The sequence below is a fragment of the Danio rerio genome, chromosome 21, assembly GCF_052040795.2.
Source record: "Danio rerio strain M-AB ecotype USA chromosome 21, GRCz13ab, whole genome shotgun sequence".
Classification (NCBI taxonomy): Eukaryota; Metazoa; Chordata; class Actinopteri; order Cypriniformes; family Danionidae; genus Danio; species Danio rerio.
In genome coordinates, this window is record NC_141041.1 from 45,254,164 (window position 1) to 45,272,359 (window position 18,196).

The following is an 18,196-nucleotide window of genomic DNA, read 5'->3' on the forward strand; positions in this document are numbered from 1 at the left end:
AGGGAGAACATGCAAACTCCACACAGAAACGACCCAGCGACCTTCTTGCTGTGAGGCGACAGCACTACCTACTGCGCCACTGCCTTGCCAGGAATTGCTCCTATATACAAAAATAAATGATCCCAACTTTGCCATGATTGACATGGATTTATTTAATTCACACAGATGGACAATAATTGAAATTTACAATAAGCTCCATTCACCAACACTTTAAATTGGCTTTGTAAAACATTTGACATCGCAAATCAAATCATTGTGATGTGAGGGGAAAAATAGGTATATCTGAAGGCTAATCCTCTTCCTTTTCAACATATGACTTCGAAGCAAAACGTGCAAGCTGTCGTGCCAGGTACCTCTCTCTGGCTGAACTTACAGTCTGATCACTGCTGCGTTTAGCAAATTTACTAATTTCCTGTTGTGCACCACTACTGTTTTCAGTTTCTTCTACTAGCTTTTCCTCTTTACCATGTTCAGTCTTGCTCTTGCTTGATTTTTCATCCTCCTGGTTCTTCCTCTGACTGTCCACTTTATTGTCTTCTCTTTCCCTGATATCCCGCTCTCCTTTACGTTCCGGTTCTCTGTCCTTCGGGCTTTTGTCTCGTCTCTCTCGATCTCTGTCTTTTGGACTTTTGTCTCTTCTGTCTTTCGGGCTTTTGTCTCGTGTCTCTCGTTCTCTGTCTTTTGGGCTGTTATCTCTTCTGTCTCGTTCTCCTTTGCGGTCTCTTTCTCTGTCTTTCGGGCTGTTATCTCTTCTGTCTCGTTCTCCTTTGCGGTCTCTTTCTCTGTCTTTCGGGCTGCTGTTTCTTCGGTCTCTTATACCATGTCTGTCGTTTCTGTCCCGGTCCCTCCTGTCTCGTGCTCTGTCCTCTTCTCTGTCTCGTTCTCTCCTGCGATCACCACCTCTGTCCTCCTTTCTATGACTGTGCTTGTCTTTGTCCCTCATCCTCTCTCTTTCTTTTTCCTTTGCTCTGTCCCGGTCTCTGTCTTTATGACTCTTTTCTTTAATCTCCTTTCTCTCTCGTTCCCTCTCATCACCATCATCACTGTCTGAAAGGGGGGATTTTTGTCTGTATTGGCGTTTTGCATGGTTGTTGGCGGTGGTTTTAGAGAACGCAGGTTTGACATCCACCTGATCATCATCGCTGTGGGATTCGGCCTCACTCTCTCTACGGTTCGCTGTAGACTCGGGGCTCGGTGACCGTTCTGCTGCTGCACTACTTGTGGCTTTCTCCTCACTAAAACGAAAAAAGTGTGTTCAATTAGTATTTAGAGCTGTAATACTTATATATAAAATAACAGTGGCTATATTTAAAGTGTGATGGATATCGAGGAAAAAAAGTACACTTCACTAGATATCGGAGTCATTACCAAATAAGAAAAGCTCATAGGAATATTGCTGGGAAGGGTTATATGTAGGCAGTTGTGGCCTACTTTTTAGGGAGTCTGCCAGAGGTTTGATTCTCATCACCAGCAGGAACACATTAGGCCTGTCATGATATCTATTTTTTGTATCAGTGATTAATTTGTAAATTTCGAGGTCCCAGAACAGATCGGGGTAAAGGATGAGGTGCCTAAATTAAGCCCTGCGAATTAGGGTTGGGTCGACAGACATCACAATGCTGAGCCGGCATCGCAATCCTCCGCCCCGTCGCAGCAGCCACCCGCTCACGAAAAACACACTTAGACCACATTTACACTAATACATCTTAGTTTTAAAATGACATTTTAGGATTAAATTGATCCACGTCCACACTGGCATTTAAAAAAAGCTCTACTTCCACACTCTACAGCTGAAAACCCACATCACATGACCACACACACAAAAACAGTCATTCGCTGCAGCAGTCAGTGGGTGCCTTAAGCCTGGTTTATACCTCTGCGTCAAGTGACTGGCGTAACCCACGGAGCATGCAACGCGTGTAGCTGTGCATTTATACTTCTGCACGCTGACTCTGTTGGTCTGCATTAACACTTCCGAAACGCTAGTTGGCAGTGAGGTGTAAATGTTCCTCTGTGTCGAGTTTCTTCACTGCTGTTTTGTTTTTCTGAACACTTCCGGGATGTACAAGTGGCTTAAACTCGCTCATCTTGAGGCAGGAACCGGCGAACGTGCAACAACTTTAACTATGAGGTAAACACAAAACATAACTTTCCATCCGGAGCTCCTTCACGGGACTCCACACTTGTAAACAATCGCTCCATCAGGCTCGCACCATTTATGCGGCTCTCGGTCCCGCCCAGACTCGTCAGCGATACCAAGCCGACCAATCACAAAGCTTGCGCTATGCGTTGTTGCGACGTGTAGTTACATTTTTTGACAGGTGCACGTCAGCGACGCCGACGGCCACGGCGAAGGGCTATGCGTCATCGCCATAGCATACGTCGGCGTTTGACGCAGAAGTATAAATCAGCCTTTAGGCACAAAACCCCAAAGAGAGTGCACGTCGGACAGTTTATTAAGGATGTGCTGCTGGATCGCATCTCATTATAGTTGTTAAACGTGATATTTAATTCATCTTGTCTCTATCTAACGACTCTTAGGGCTTTTAAATCTATCGGGTACTGTGTCACAGCGTCAGTACACTGCTTCAATCTTTCGCTTTCACGCTTGTACTTAGTAATTTTAGCGAAAACCTCAGATACTGTTGGTTGTGCACCTTTTTACCAACCAAGCTTGTGGACACCATTATAATAACACAGATCACTCTGCCTATTCATGCCAGAGTTCCACGAAAAAAAGAGATTGACAGGTGGTAATTTGTTTGTAACTTTAATTATTTATGATTTGGTTATGAGTAAAACAAAGACCATGCAGGTAAGAGTAGCTGAAACGGTAGGTTACAACTAATTAATTCGCTATGAACTAATTAATTATTCATAAATAATTCACCCCATCGTCCATCGCGATGTTTCACATTAAACATTGTACGATGCCAAATTGGTCGATATTGCCCAACCTTACTGCGTATGATATATTGGTGTGGCACATAGATATATACACTAGATATCGCATAGGGACACGGACCATGCGTCAATGGCGCGGCCATATTTGTACAGTGCTCCCAGGACACGTGCCATTCAACCGCAGTAGTCAAGACAGTGTTATTACGTGAAGATGCTGAACTTTAGCGGTGTCCATGGGTGTAGTAACAGGCAACACAAAGAAAACAAAGCACAAAGGCAGAACATTTCATGGGTAAGATTTAGTTTTTTATGTTTTAGTATGTTCTGAACTTTTGTGCTAAACAGGAAACGTGATGTTAATACAGTCACTTACTGCATTCACCCAAAGGCAAAGCAGCAGCAACTCACACTAAACACTCGGCTTATGCTAGTTTTGTTGAATAAAATCAGCAAACAATGCAAAAGAAATATGACAACGAGATGCTGCTGTGCCAGAAACTTGTATTATTATCGGCTAAGTGAAGGAGTCGTTCATAAAGGAGATTCATTCACAAACGAATCTTTTCCTCCGTCAGTATGAGAAGTGAAAGCAGTTAGAGGATGTGTGTTTCAGGACACAGATTAAACCAAATCTAACAGGGAGGGTGGATAGTACATTTCCATACACACAAAGGCAAACTTTTTGTCAGGAATGCCTGTGCGATCACTTATCCATCAATGCAGAAAAGTGATGTAAAATGATGCGTCTCGTAATTTAAAAAAAAATTGCATACTGACCTCCGGGAAAACAACTGATCATAGATATGTGTATATGTGTAATTCTCTGGCTCTAGATGGCCACAGTCCTCCACTGCAGCTTGGTCCCGCATTCATTTCAAAGGAGCGCTACCCTGTACTAAAATGGCGGCTCCATTGACGCATTCCTTCCAATAGACAACAACAGAGTAGACGACATCTAATGTATATATCTAAGGGTGTGGCACAACATTTAGCGGCTTTCTGTGTTGCGTAGCGTATTAATTGAAATGGGGCAGAAACAGAAATCAGTGTAGTTTGGTAGTTAATTTTTAATATAAACAGTTTTTTATAGTCACGGTAAAAATCATACTTTAGGTGGATGTAATGATCATTAAATCACTACCAGAATATACCTTTGAGCACTGCGATCAGGAACCACCTCTTCTCCAACTGTCTGGTTGAGAAAATGTCTATAAAATCCACTGAGATCCTTCTGCTTCTTAACATCCAGAGCAGCTGAAAATGACAGAGAAAACTGTGAAGAACGTCCATTTAAATGCTTAAATTGCTTATTTTAATATCTAGGAAGGATGACATTTTAGTACCATAAAACAACTCACCTTCCAACTCTGCTTCCCTCTTCTCTCTCTCCAACTCCTCCTGTCTTTCTTTAAGCTTTTGGCGATAAGCTGATGTGACAAAGGCTTCTTTATCAGCAAACTTCTCACCCTCTGCTTCCCTCTCCTTCTGGATCTTCCTCTCGTCACGACGCTCTTGCTCCTTCTTTCTCTCCTCCACAGCACGGAGCAGCTGGTTAATATACTTGGGCTATAAAGAATAAAAATAATAAATTGTTAACTGGTTAAGTGACCAATTAGTAGTGACAATATACTACTACAAAAAACCCACAAGTACAAAACCACAATAATAATCTAATATAACAGCTATATAAGGGTCAAAAATAAAGCAGCATCATACATATTTACTATTATTCAGAAAAGTGCTGCCAAAATACTGGCAAAACTTTAGTTTTAGTAACACTTTTCAGTATTAACTAGTGGCTGTTGATTATTTGTATTAAAAAATGCATATTCCACAGGATATATATCCTTGATTTTACCTAAAACCTAACCCAACTAATACCTTAATAACTATTAATAAACAGAAAATCAGGAGTTTACTGAAGCAAAAGTCATAATTGGTGGTTAATTAATATTGAGAATTTCACCTTTATGTAAAGTGTGAGCAAAAAAAAAACTATTTGTCAAAGTCAAACTTTTATAACCTATACTGTCCTTTAAATCAGGGGTTTTCAAACTGTGGGTCGCGACTTTACAGTCTATGGTCGCGACCCACTAGTGGGTCGCACAATGTCACATGGCTGCATCTATATTTACACTGCAATGAATCAAAACCCGTACGATTGACGGCAATAACTCAAAAACTTCTAACCCTAAAATGATCTAAAGTGTGTTTCCTACAAAAAGACAAAGCTGCTTATGTTTCACAGCTGTCTTTTTCTCTTTTTTCGCTCGACATTACGACCACTGCTCTGTTTGAGCCCTCGCAATGTGCGTTTAGCCAGGAGAGCTCGCACTGAGCTGAGCTCTCAGTAAGGGACCGTCGGAAAATGCTTATTTCTTTCATTTTTTTGCTCCACCCGGCGTGTTTTATTTTAAACACAACAAATTTTCTCTTAAATGAGCACAAACAGTTACTAAAGTAGTCAAATGCTTCATTATAGATCTGTCCATTGTTAAAGTGACACCTCTGTTATCGAACAAAAAACAATGGGAGATTAATTTGCTGCTCTTTACTAAATAACTATAGTAACTTTAATCAATATGCAAATACAATTAAAAGTGAAGTAGATTTTATAGCTTTATTTAATTTCTGGATAGGCCATTGATTTTAATAGACTAAATCTTTTATTTTATTGTCAATATTTTCTAATGTTTGCTATGTATTCTATCATTTATAGCTATTTGTTGTCATATATTTTTTACATCCCATTGTTGACAGATTGCTAATCAATAAATAGCTATAGTGCTATCTGTTAGTTTTAACGTCAGCTAATGTTATGGAAGGGCATAGATGCTATAGAAAATAGTAATAGTAATGAAACCACCCCATCATTCCTTCCTCAAGCAAATGTGTAAATATTAGATCTATTCAGCAATAATTCATTACATTGGCATATTTATCTGACGTTTTCCCAGCTTGTAGTAGTCGATTAAAAAGCTATTCAGTTGTTTCATGAAACCCTTAAAACTTAAACGACACCTGACAACAAAACATTCTGAATATTTCAACAAAGGTTGATCATATTCTCTTCTGAAAAAACAAGAGTATCTTCATCAACAAAAAAATGATCACAGTTACAGCCAGCATCCTACAAAAAGCACTTCGAGCCTCATTTTGTGCATATCAAATCGCAAAATCCAAACAGCCACACACCATATATTTTTGACTGCTTTGAATGGATAATTATTTTTTTTTTTACCTTTTTTTCCCATATTAAAATATTATGGTGGGTCTTGAGATTGAATTACTTGCCTAGGTGGGTCCCGAAATAAAAAAGTTTGGGAATCCCTGCTTTAAAATCACTATAATTTAAAATGTAAACAGTATCACTTACAATTTTATAAGATTTATTTAGGCCCAACCAGAATACTTGTGCACATATGTTAAGCTGAAGGTTGATGGAGCATTCATTCATTCCTTCATTTTCTTGTCGGATTAGTCCCTTTATTAATCCGGGTCGCCACAGCGGAATGAACCGCCAACTTATCCAGCAAGTTTTTACGCAGCATGGATACACACATCCACACACACATTCACACACACACTCATACACTACGGACAATTTTAGCCTACCCAATTCACCTGTACCGCATGTCTTTGGACTGTGGGGGAAACCGGAGCATATTAGATCTATTCAGCAATGTTATATTGGACATGTTATGTTATATGTTATGTTATTGGACATGTTATGTTATATGTTATGTTATTGGACATGTTATGTTATGTTATATGTTATGTTATTGGACATGTTATGTTATTTGACATAAATTATTTAAAACATTACAGTACACTAACATTTAATATGCTTTCTATAAAACCCTTTTAGTGCATTTTATTTGACATGGACACCTAGATGGGATGAGATACCGGAGCACCCGGAGGCAACCCACGCGAAGCCAGGGAGAACATGCAAACTCCACACAGAAATACCAACTGAGCCGAGGTTCGAACCCGCGACCAAGTGACCTTCTTGCTGTGAGGCGACAGCACTACCTACTGCGCCACTGCCTCGCCTTGATGGAGCATTATTTCACTAATATTTGGGCATGTTATGCTATCTGACATAAATTATTTTAAACATTACAGTACACTAACATTTAACATGCTTTCTATAAAACCCTTTTAGTGCATTTTATTTGACATGGACACCTAGATGGGACATCTCATCTTTGACCCACATACATGGCTTAAAGCAGGTTAAAATGAATAAATATACCTTTTTATCTTCTCCACCTAGCAATTTCTTATTGCTTTCCAGTCTCTGTTTCTGAATATCATCATACACGTTGTCATACTCGTATACGGTGCTGTCTTCTTCAAGAGCCTTTTGCATCTCAAGACGAGTCTGAAGCGGGAAATGGAACAAAACATTTGTTTTTATGCCTTAAACTTCAGAATTACAGAAATGTTCTGTATCACTTTATTTTGATGGTCACTTAACACATAAATTACATTGCATCTACATGCCAACTAATTCTCATTAGATTACAAGTAGACTGATAAATTGGGATTAGGATTAGTGTAAATTGACATGTGCTTGCAAAGTTTCTTATAGTCAGTTAAATGTCTGTTGAAGGAGCTTAATTGTTCCTTAATATCAGCAGATATTAGTCTACTAATACTCATATGAGAAGTAATTGGCATGTACAGATGTTACTACTTCAATGTGTTCCTTGTACCGCCATTCATGCCGCGGCGACGGCGGTGCTTGATGCGCCAGCAGCATTTGACCGCTGGGTGGCACTTTAACCACAGATATTCAGCTTTGCCTTTTCACAATGCTAAACAGACTGTTCTGTAGGCGTAGCTTACTGTATGTGATGTGATGTGTTCAATTAAAATATAATTTTAATTTAGTTTTTCTGGTAATAGACATGCTCTTACACTATACTATGCTGTAGAAAAGATACATGGTGAGAAGTCAAAAAGCTAATATAAGAATTAAGTTATTAGCCTTCAGTGCCCGATTAAATTGCGTTGGGGTGAAAATAATGTTTTGATTTCTTTGACTATCATGGCAATGTTATAATCTCAAATCTTAAACGTGCGCATATGAAAAACAGCAAAATAATATAGATTATCCTGCCGATAGAGCACATCACCTCACAGTTGTGAACTTGCGATCACCTCAACTTACATTTAATTTTTTTTTTACCTGGTTTATTGTAAACTTATTAAGTGCAAAGAGGATTCGTTTTGGAAAATAGAATTGAAGAAATGAAAGACAACTAAAATGAAAGCACAAACATTCAGTACAAATAATTAGTCTTAAATAAATAAATAAATAAAGCAGTCTTTTAGTCTAAATATAGAGAGATGTAGTGTTTGCTATTTTGATAGAACTAAGACTAGACATGTTCATTTATATTTTTAATTTACGTTTTTATTTACATTTTCGTTGTTGATTATATTTACGATCTCATTTTATGTTTCAATTATAGTACATAATAATAAACGAATAATGAAAATAAATGAATAATGAAAATATTACATAAATTAAGTCTGGCAGGTTTATTTTTAATAATTTAGTTTCAGTTCCGTTTTTCTGTTTCAAAACGTCAATGTTCTGCTTTAAAGTATAACTGTTGTTTTGTTTTGTTTTTTTACTTAATGGCTCAGTATGTTTTGTATTTTATTTTCATATTCAGTCACCTTGCATATGCGTGTGAAATATAATGCCGCATAACCGCGGAAAAAGAAGAAAAGGCTGTCAGTTAAAGCTAATTAATCAAAATAAGCTATATTAAAATACAGCATTTATGTTAATACAGGCAGAGTGTGAACAAACGGCTAAGATATGTGCTTGCCTTGTCCCGCAAGTTTATTTTTAATAATTTAGTTTCAGTACTATTAATTTTTTTCTCAAAACGTCAATAGCACCTTCAATAATCTAAACATTAAAGATGGACCGCAAGATGTGTTGAGTGGCTATATGTGAAGAACAATGGCAAAGCTAAGTGTGATTATTGTAATAAACTAATAAGTTATAAAGCAGAGTCCCGACCAACAGGACTGACTAAGCATATGCGGTTGGCTCATTCTTCACGAATATAGAATTAAAATTATGGCGCGTTAGGTTCATTGTGCATCCTGCAGGTGCAACCAACAAGGGTTGTGCATTTGAGTTTAACTTTTTGAGCGTTATAAGCAGCTCGTTGTTAGTTTTTATTTAAATATATCGAGCCGAAACTAAGCAGCGCATTCTCTCCGCCTCCTCGTTTATAACCAGCGGGACACGCCACTGAAGCAGTGGAGGACACTCCGTCGTTCATAATCTTTGCTGATGTGTCGGAGTCGAAAGAATATATCAAAGAGGAATGTTCTTTTGACAGTCCCGATATGTTCAATCTTTTTTTCCCTGTCATTTCTCTTCAGCAAATTATATTTTTAAAGCTGCTTGATTCTTTTAAAACCGAAAGCAGAGCCCGTCAATTTGTGTTTTTTCATAAGATACTCCTCTATCAAGGTTTTATTTTATGAGTATTCTTTAATGTGCTTTTTAATAGTTTTATTTTATTCAAAGCAGCACCTAAAAGCGAATTTATCCTCAAAACGTGGCATGAGAGCGATGCATGTCATGTGTCGCATATTGCCTTTTTTTCTGATCTTTTTGCATAAAGGTTTTAATCAAAAGACAGGTAATTTAATTACTTTCGATGTGCTAAAATATTTGTTAAATAAATGTTATTTCAAAAAAAGCATATGCAATGTGCTCTGACAGGTAAAATCCGATTCTTTCTCTCTTTCAAGTTCAAAGCAAATTTGAATGCCAAAGGATTTTAGATATGCATATACAAGACTATGTAGTATATTAACATCAACAAATTAATAAAATAAGTAGCAAATGAGAAATAAATGACAGACAAGTTGAACAGACATTATCTCTAATTATCAGAATTGCAAGATTAAAACAGCTGAATATAGGCCTAAATAATCTAGAAAGCAACTACTGCGCGCTGATATTTCTTCTTCTTTTTTTCGGAATAACGAACAATTTCAACCGCGGGGAGATACCGACAGCTTGATTTGCAGTATTTTCTAACATGTTAGAAGCGGGCAGCGGACATCAGCTAGCCGTAAAGACGGGCCCGCACAAAAAAAAACATGGCTGCCGGTGGAGAAGCGGCTGTGCCCTCAGCAGCTGATTGAGACTGAGCTGCATATCCCGAGTGCACTAAATACTCCGAGATCCGGGAGAAATTCTACCCGATAATCCAACACATACAAAACAACTTTGAGTCCCTGTCGAACAGAACCCATCTTACTGGGGGAGTGTGTGTGCTGCTGTGTGTTCACCCAACAATACCCGCTCCTGTCTCCAACACACAAATACTGGAACTCTTTATGTGGACTTACTTTTGATAATAGGCTACTATTATTACCTTTATCCTGTTTAATGTTATCAAAAATCTATTTTTATTTTTATTATTATATTTTTATTTTTTATTCTATTTTTATTTTTATTAATCATTTTTTTATTAGCCTATATGTTATTTTCATATTTGTTTGCACTACTGCCCTTTTTGCACTGTCTTGTTTGTGAGACGCGCACTGCTTTGGCAAAACGAATGTACAGTTACTTGTCATGCCAATAAAGCACCTCAAATGTGAAAATAGCCTAGGCAACAAATAACAAATAGTAGTGTAATAATAACAAAAAATGCCCTTTTCATTTTCATACAATAGGCCTATGTGTGGGTTTTGACAATATGTGTTTAATTAAGCTATAAAGATCAGATGAAATGCATAGTGAAATATGAAATAAATGTCTCTTTTGCTGAAAATTTAATTAATCTATATATTTATTATTTTAAAAATCAACTAATTTTTGCCCAGAGAAAGAGGCGCGCGGCACTAGCGGACATGGGGTGCTTTTCCAAAAAAAGACGTACAGTAACTTGCAGCTGAACTATGCACAGTTTGGGGAAAAAAAGGATATAGTGATGCATGTCCCCCAAAACCCCTAGTTTCTCTGTCGCAGATCCATCATTTAAATCAGGTTAGTTATAAGTAAAACGCACATAATGATAAAGCACACCATCATCACGAGGGCAATTAAATAGACAACCTAAACATATTTTTAATTGTTTATTTATGTAATGTGAGTTTTTATAACTTTGTTCTTTAAATTATTTATAACTTAGGCTATTCTATCGAGATGACACCATAAAAGGCCTTCAATGCATTGATATAGGTAATAGGGATACAATGAAAAGCCGATTTTCACTATTGACCCTGTTTTTATTCATTGACGGCTTCCCAACGCCGCTTTTCTGTTGCGCGAAAAAAAGCTGCTGCAAATAAGCAAATTTATGACAAAACAATTTTAATAGTTTCATAGTAGTAGCTGGTGTGCTTCATCTGCGTGATTCTGATTTGACATTCTTCCGCTAAACTTGCACTGTGTTGATGTGTAAATGGACTATGTGTTGATGTGTTAATGGGCTATGATCTTTGCTATTGAGTTCTCTTTGCAACTTTCAATTTCGAGGTGGGGGAAGTGGGAAGAGGCAATTCAAATGTACCATCTCTAAAAAAAAGGCCGCTTACGCGGCATTTGTGTTTATTATTACCTTATTTTTATTTTATTATTATTAATTTATTCATTCATTCTTCATTCATTTTCTTTTCGGTTTAGTCCCTTTATTAGTCTGTGATCGCCACAGCGGAATGAACCGTCAACTTATCCAGCATATGTTTTACGCAGTGGATGGCAGGAGGGCCAGCTGGGGCTTCGGGGGACGGAGTGAAAGGAATTTGCCCCGAGTCTGGGAAAGATGGCTTGCCGTAATTACACTATAGTTTTCCTATCGCACACATGCGCCAAACAAATAAACAAATAAATAAAAAGGAAAAGAAAACATCTAGACTTATAGGCTGAGGTCTTTTTGCTTAAAATCGCCCTTATGTTTCCGTTTTAAATGTAAGGCTGTTGCATAGAATAATACAATTTTAATTTATAAGTGATTTTGCTGCGTCCCCCTTGATGTTTCAATAACGCATAATAATCTACACACCATATTAAAGACACAGCAGACATAAAGGTTGTGTGTGAGAGACCGAGCAAAAGAGCGCTCTCTTCACAGCTCTGTGTATGCTGCTAGCGGCTTCTTTCTTTTTGTTATTTATTTTGCAGATAATACACCATATGAATACAACAGAAAGACATAACACTTTACAAATTACCTTTTGTAGACTCAAAACAAGTGTCATATCTTGATAAGCCTAAGCCACATTGAAATATAATTTAAAGAATTACATTATCGGATATAATAAAATCGCAATAAATAAATAAACCAATATAGGCCTAAAACAAGCAAAAGCAAGCTATAACAGTTTAGGTAGGCCTATACATAAATAAAACCGTTAAAGCCAAATCAAACTTTTATTTTACAAGATATTTTCTTTTAAAAGATTTTAGATATTTTCTAAAAACAATAAACACCAGAGAAGGTTTAGAATATTATTTATAAAGTATTTGGATATGATGATAATAATCAAATCGTGCAAACAGAGCATTTTTGGGAACACGTTTCAGGTCTCTCCAGTGCATTTGGGCTGAATGTTTGACTGTGTCTAAATGAGGATGTTATAAAATACATTTTCTACCGAGTTATTAACGGATGCACGATGCCAACACTCGGGGGACGTTCTGGGGGCTGGGTTTGCGTTACGCGCTGCGAGCTATAGGCCGACAGTGGAAATGCGACATGACTTCGGTCTCGATGCCCATTAACACCTGAAAGACAAGCTTTTGGTTATGAGACGGGGGAAGGGGTATGTCTCCACCCTCAAGTGTTTTCCACAAACATGGTTACACAAAATCCAAAACTCCCGAGGACGGATGGCGTAACCGTAGCAAAACCTATGCGTTTTAAAACCAAACCGCAAATGGGGCCTTATGAAAATGAATGTTTCTATGCACAGCAACTTCTGGACTGAACTATACTTGTTATTTAAAATATCTCTATTACGCTCTAGCATTCGCCAAAACGAATTTGTACATACAAACACCGAACATAGCCTAGCTGAATAGGGTGTTGCCTGCTGAGCCATGACAGCAGCAGACAATTCCGCACGACCATAAAGCCTTCACCCGACAGTTATTTTCTAATATTCACAACGCGAGCCACAACAATAGATGAATATTGAATAAATGAATATTCAACATGAATAAATGTTTTGCGTATACCCAGTACCGAGAACAAACAAACAAAAGCACATTGTTAATCAATTTAATCAAGCTCTAGCCATGAATAAAATAATAGACTATTTTATTATTTTAATATTTTAGACGACGGGTTAGTAATTATATTATAAATGGTTATGTTCAGATCAATGAAATAATAACTTTAATAATTCTGCTTTGCATTTTTCTATGCATTACTAACATCACTAAACCATACATTTGTTTTATAAGTTAACCAAATATTTGCAGAGATTCAGCGGTTTTTTTTTTCTGACGCGTCAAATTCAAATACAAAACATACTGAGCCATTAAGTAAAAAAACAAAACAAAACAACAGTTATAGCTACTTTAAAGGAGAACATTGACGTTTTGAAAAAAAAAACTGAACTGAAACTAAAGTATTAAAAAAACAAACCTGCTAGACTTAATTTATGTCCTGCGGCAAAAATATTTTTATTATAATCTGCTTAAAATAGGTCAAATTATTTTATTTTTTTCTGCTTTTGATGAAGCTGCATTCAACTTAAGCTCAATGTCGGCAATGTCTTTAAATAAATAATATATCTAGGCCTATTTTCATTATTCATTAATTTTCATTATTCGTTTATTATTATCTATAATTGTTGAGACATAAAATGAGATAGTAAACTATAATCAACAACGAAAATGTAAGTAAAAACAGAAATAAAAACATAAATGAAAATGTCTTGTCTTAGTCCTGTCAAAATAGCAAACACTGAACATCTCTCTATATTTAGGTTAAAAGACTGCTTTATTTATTTATTTATTTATTTATTTATTTATTTATTTATTTATTTAAGACTACTTATTTGTACTGAATGTTTATGCTTTCATTTTAGTTGCAAAAAGATCAGAAATTGATCTCGCACGCGCAGGGAAAAAAGGCAATTATGCCACACATGACTTGCATCGCTCTCATGCCAAGTTTTGAGGATAAATTCGCATTTAGATGCTGCTTGAAATAAAATAAAACTATCAAAAAGCACATTAAAAACTTTAATAAAAAAATTAAAACATTCATAAAGGTATCTTATGGAAAAACACTATGGGCCCTGCTTTCGGTTTTAAAAGAATCAAGCAGCTTTAAAAAATATCTAATTTGCTGAAGAGAAATGACACGAAAAAAAAATAAAATAAAAAGATTAAACATATCGGGACTGTTAAAAGAAAATTCCTCTTTGATATATTCTTTCGACTCCGACATCAGCTAAGATTATGAATGACGGAGTGTCTCTCCTGCTTCAGCAGCGTGTCCCGCTGGTTAAACGATGAGGCGGAGAGAATGCGCTGCTTAGTGAACCTAACGCGCCATTATTTTAATTCTATATTCGTGAAGAATGAGCCAACCGCATATGCTTAGTCCTGTTGGTCGGGACTCTGCTTTATAACTTAGTTTATTACAATAATCACACTTAGCTTTGCCATCGTTCTTCACATGTTGCCACTCGGCACATCTTGCGCTCCATCTTTAAACAAATGTTTACATTATTGAGGTGCTCTCCGGCGGCGAAGTTTCTGGCAGAGTAGCGAGTGAAAAAATGTGCTTGCAGAAATTGGAATCAAAATTTAAATTATATATAACAAGCATCGTATTCTTTCTAGTCCTCGCCCAGTTTTAATACAAGTTGTTTTTATATTTGTGGCTGTGAAGTTTATTAAGAATATATATATATAGCCTACTTTATTTTTTTATACTTTAAGTGATCTGCTTGAGGTAGGTCACGTTTATCAATGGTAAGTTTTAGCCTAAGTTTACATCAATAACATAATGTGTATTGTCCTTTACCATACAAAAAAAAACAAGAAAAAAAAAACATTATTATACATAGTTGCCTGTAGCCTAAAGGCCGCAAATGCATTAAAAGGCAAGCGCATATCTTAGCCTTGAGTTTGTTCACACTCTGCCTGTATTAACATAAATGTTGTATTTTAATATAGCTTATTTTGATGAATTAGCTCTAACCTTCGACAGTTTTTTCTTCTTTTTCCGCGGTTATGCGGCATTATATTTTACACACATTTGCAAGGTGACTGAATATGAAGTTAAAATACAAAACATACTGAGCCATAAGTAAAAAAAAAAAACAAAAAAAACAAAACAACAGTTATAGCTACTTTAAAGGAGAACATTGACGTTTTGAAAAAAAAATGAACAGAACTGAAACTAAATTATTAAAAATAAACCTGCAAGACTTAATTTATGTCCTGCGGCAAAAATAATTTTATTATACTTTTAGTGATCTGCTTAAGGTAGGTCAATTTATTTTTCTCAGTGTTTCACGTACTGTACGGCAATGTCTTTAAATAAATAATTTATTTAGGCCTATTTTCATTATTCATTTATTTTCATTATTCGTTTATTATTCGTTTATGTACAATTGTTGAGACATAAATAAGATAGTAAAATATAATCAACAACGAAAATGGAAATAAAAACAGAAATAAAACATAAATGAAAATGTCTTGTCTTAGTCCTATCAAAATAGCAAACACTGAACATCTTTCTATATTTAGGCTGCTTTATTTATTTATTTATTTATTTATTTATTTATTTATTTATTTATTTAAGACTACTTATTTGTACTAAATGTTTGTGCTTTCATTTTAGTTGTCTTTTACTTCTTCAATTCTATTTTCCAAAACGAATCCTCTTTGCACTTAAAAAGTTTACAATAAAGCGTGTTAACAAATTTTAAATGATTAATGAAGGAATTATAATGCTTTGACTTATTGTTTAATATCATTTACAAGCACAGTAGCTGTATGATCTATTTCTGTCCGTTCGCATCCCGTCCCTTTGCGCCCCCTGGCGGCTCATTCACAAACTGCGGTCATACACTAAAAACAGAGCGGCACCTATTTCAAACGGCGGCGGTACCAGCCGCGGCGTTAATAGCCACTTTGAACTCTCACCTACTGTAGTTGCAATGCAACTTTTAGTCAACAAAATGTGCAATAGGAACCATCAAAACAGTGTTACCCAACGTTCTAGATGTTTCCGACCCACACCTGCTTCATCATCTTCTTTTTTATGGCCTCCTTCTGCAAGCTCTCCCCAACAGAGGTCTACAATATAAGATGAGTTTTATTACAGTGCACTGATTAGATGTGAAATTATAGGACATGTAGATTTACAGGAGCCTTCACCTCATCATCAGAATCATCTCCAAACACAGAGGGGCGAGCAAGAGGGGCAGATTTTGATGCACGCTTCTGGGGCAAAATAAGCCCATACCTGAAATGCACAAAAAAGCAGGAATAAGGTGAGACACTACAAGCAAAAACACTGTTTTTTAGGCTCCTTTCCATTTTCCTTCAAGTGTTTTTCAGTCTAATAGATAGAAAATATCCAAAATACACTTCTAAGTGTAAAGCATTTCACCTAAATGTGTTTGTAAATTCAATTACATATTTCTTTAGGCTGTTCTCAAAATTTTTTTATTTTCTCTGAACTGTAAATCTCTACTGTAGTAGTACTTACATACACTAAACTACAGTATTTATTCATATTCGATGTTCTGAATGTTTGTCTTTTATTGTGGGACATGTTCATTCATAATTTGCCTGATTATGTACAACTACAACATCTTATTCCTAATATTCCCCACTAAAAACCCTTTTGTAAAAACAAACAAACTAAAAAAAAAGGTTTTGAACCTGACTTCATCCAGCATTCAGGTTTTTGAGCAAGAACAATGGTGATGATAATAATTAGTTTATTTGTTACCCTATTCATCTGCAAAGTCTTAATAATACAGCTATTAATACTACTAAGTAGAGTCACATAAAGGTGTTTTCTTTTTACCACAATTGTTTCTGCTGAAAATAAATGCTAACTAGGATTTTGCCGCTCATTTTGGTATTATGCAATTTTAAGGACTTATTTTTTCATTAAATTGCATAAAAAAAGGGACATGGCGTTTTAACAATAAAAGCTGCAAGCTATTTGGTTTCTTTGTTTGTATTTTTTGTAACGCATTTTAAAAATAATTGGAAGAATTATAGAATTACAGCCTTTTAATTATTGTGTTGTTAATATTTTTCTGCTTTGGGACAATTCATTTTTATATAGTTAATAAATCAAATCAAATAAATATTTGCCTTACAGACAGTGGTTTCGATTAAATAATTGACATATTATGGGCTCATTTTGATAATGCATAGTTAATAATAGCTCAAATTTATTATAATAATTTAATGATTTTAGGCTGGAGTTACATATTCGTATAGTAGGAAGGTAGACCAGCAGCTGACTAAGCAGTAAAACCCATATAAACCCCAGTTTAGCCAGACTGGGAAACCAGATCTAACCACCTACATCCAGCGTAATTCAGCAACATCCCGAATAAACCAGCTAAAACCACGTCATCAGTGCAGACTTTCATGCAATTAGCAACATGGTGTTATTTAAATGTTTTATTAAATACAGTTCATTTATGATATATGATGTGGTTAGTGTGACTGAATTACATGTGTTTTTGTTATTAGTAGCATTAGCTTGTTCATTCGGGCAATTTGTTTAGCTTATTCGTCTCATGACACTCGTTTACATTATGCAAACAGAACCATCGTGTTATGCCTGTCGTTACAGACTACACAATTTCCAACTACTTCTTGTGTAAGCAAGTAAAATAACTATAATTTAGCATTATCGCACTTACTGTTTACCCGAGGTCGCCATCTTGCTTCGAGAAATATCTAGCGTAAGCAGATTCGATAGTTTAAGAGAATTTCAACGTTAACAAAACAGATAATATTTGTGTTTAATCACAACGTGTAAACAAAATACATATATGTAAATATAATTTTATACTATATTTATTTCAAAATGACGCATATTGATTACATTTGCATTATTATGAAAGTGCCGTATGTGAATAGAATGATTTTTCTTTCATAGATGGAGTTGACCCATTTCATGAGCCATTTTTAACAGAAATCCGTATACAGTGGATAATAATAATAATAATAATAATAATAATAATAATAATAATAATAATAATAATAATAATAACAATAATAATAATAATAAATTTCCTA

The 18,196-nt window shown here is 35.7% G+C and overlaps 1 protein-coding gene across 1 annotated transcript; it reads right to left on the minus strand.

Annotated features, from left to right (window-relative positions):
* Positions 1-127: 127 nt before the first annotated feature.
* Positions 128-17,851, minus strand: nsrp1 (nuclear speckle splicing regulatory protein 1). The gene is given in 7 exon segments (NM_001077430.2): positions 128-1,235; positions 4,056-4,158; positions 4,263-4,470; positions 7,163-7,291; positions 16,166-16,222; positions 16,304-16,391; positions 17,818-17,851. Coding segments are annotated over 7 exon segments (1,551 nt in total). The 5' UTR covers positions 17,838-17,851; the 3' UTR covers positions 128-289.
* Positions 17,852-18,196: the final 345 nt, after the last annotated feature.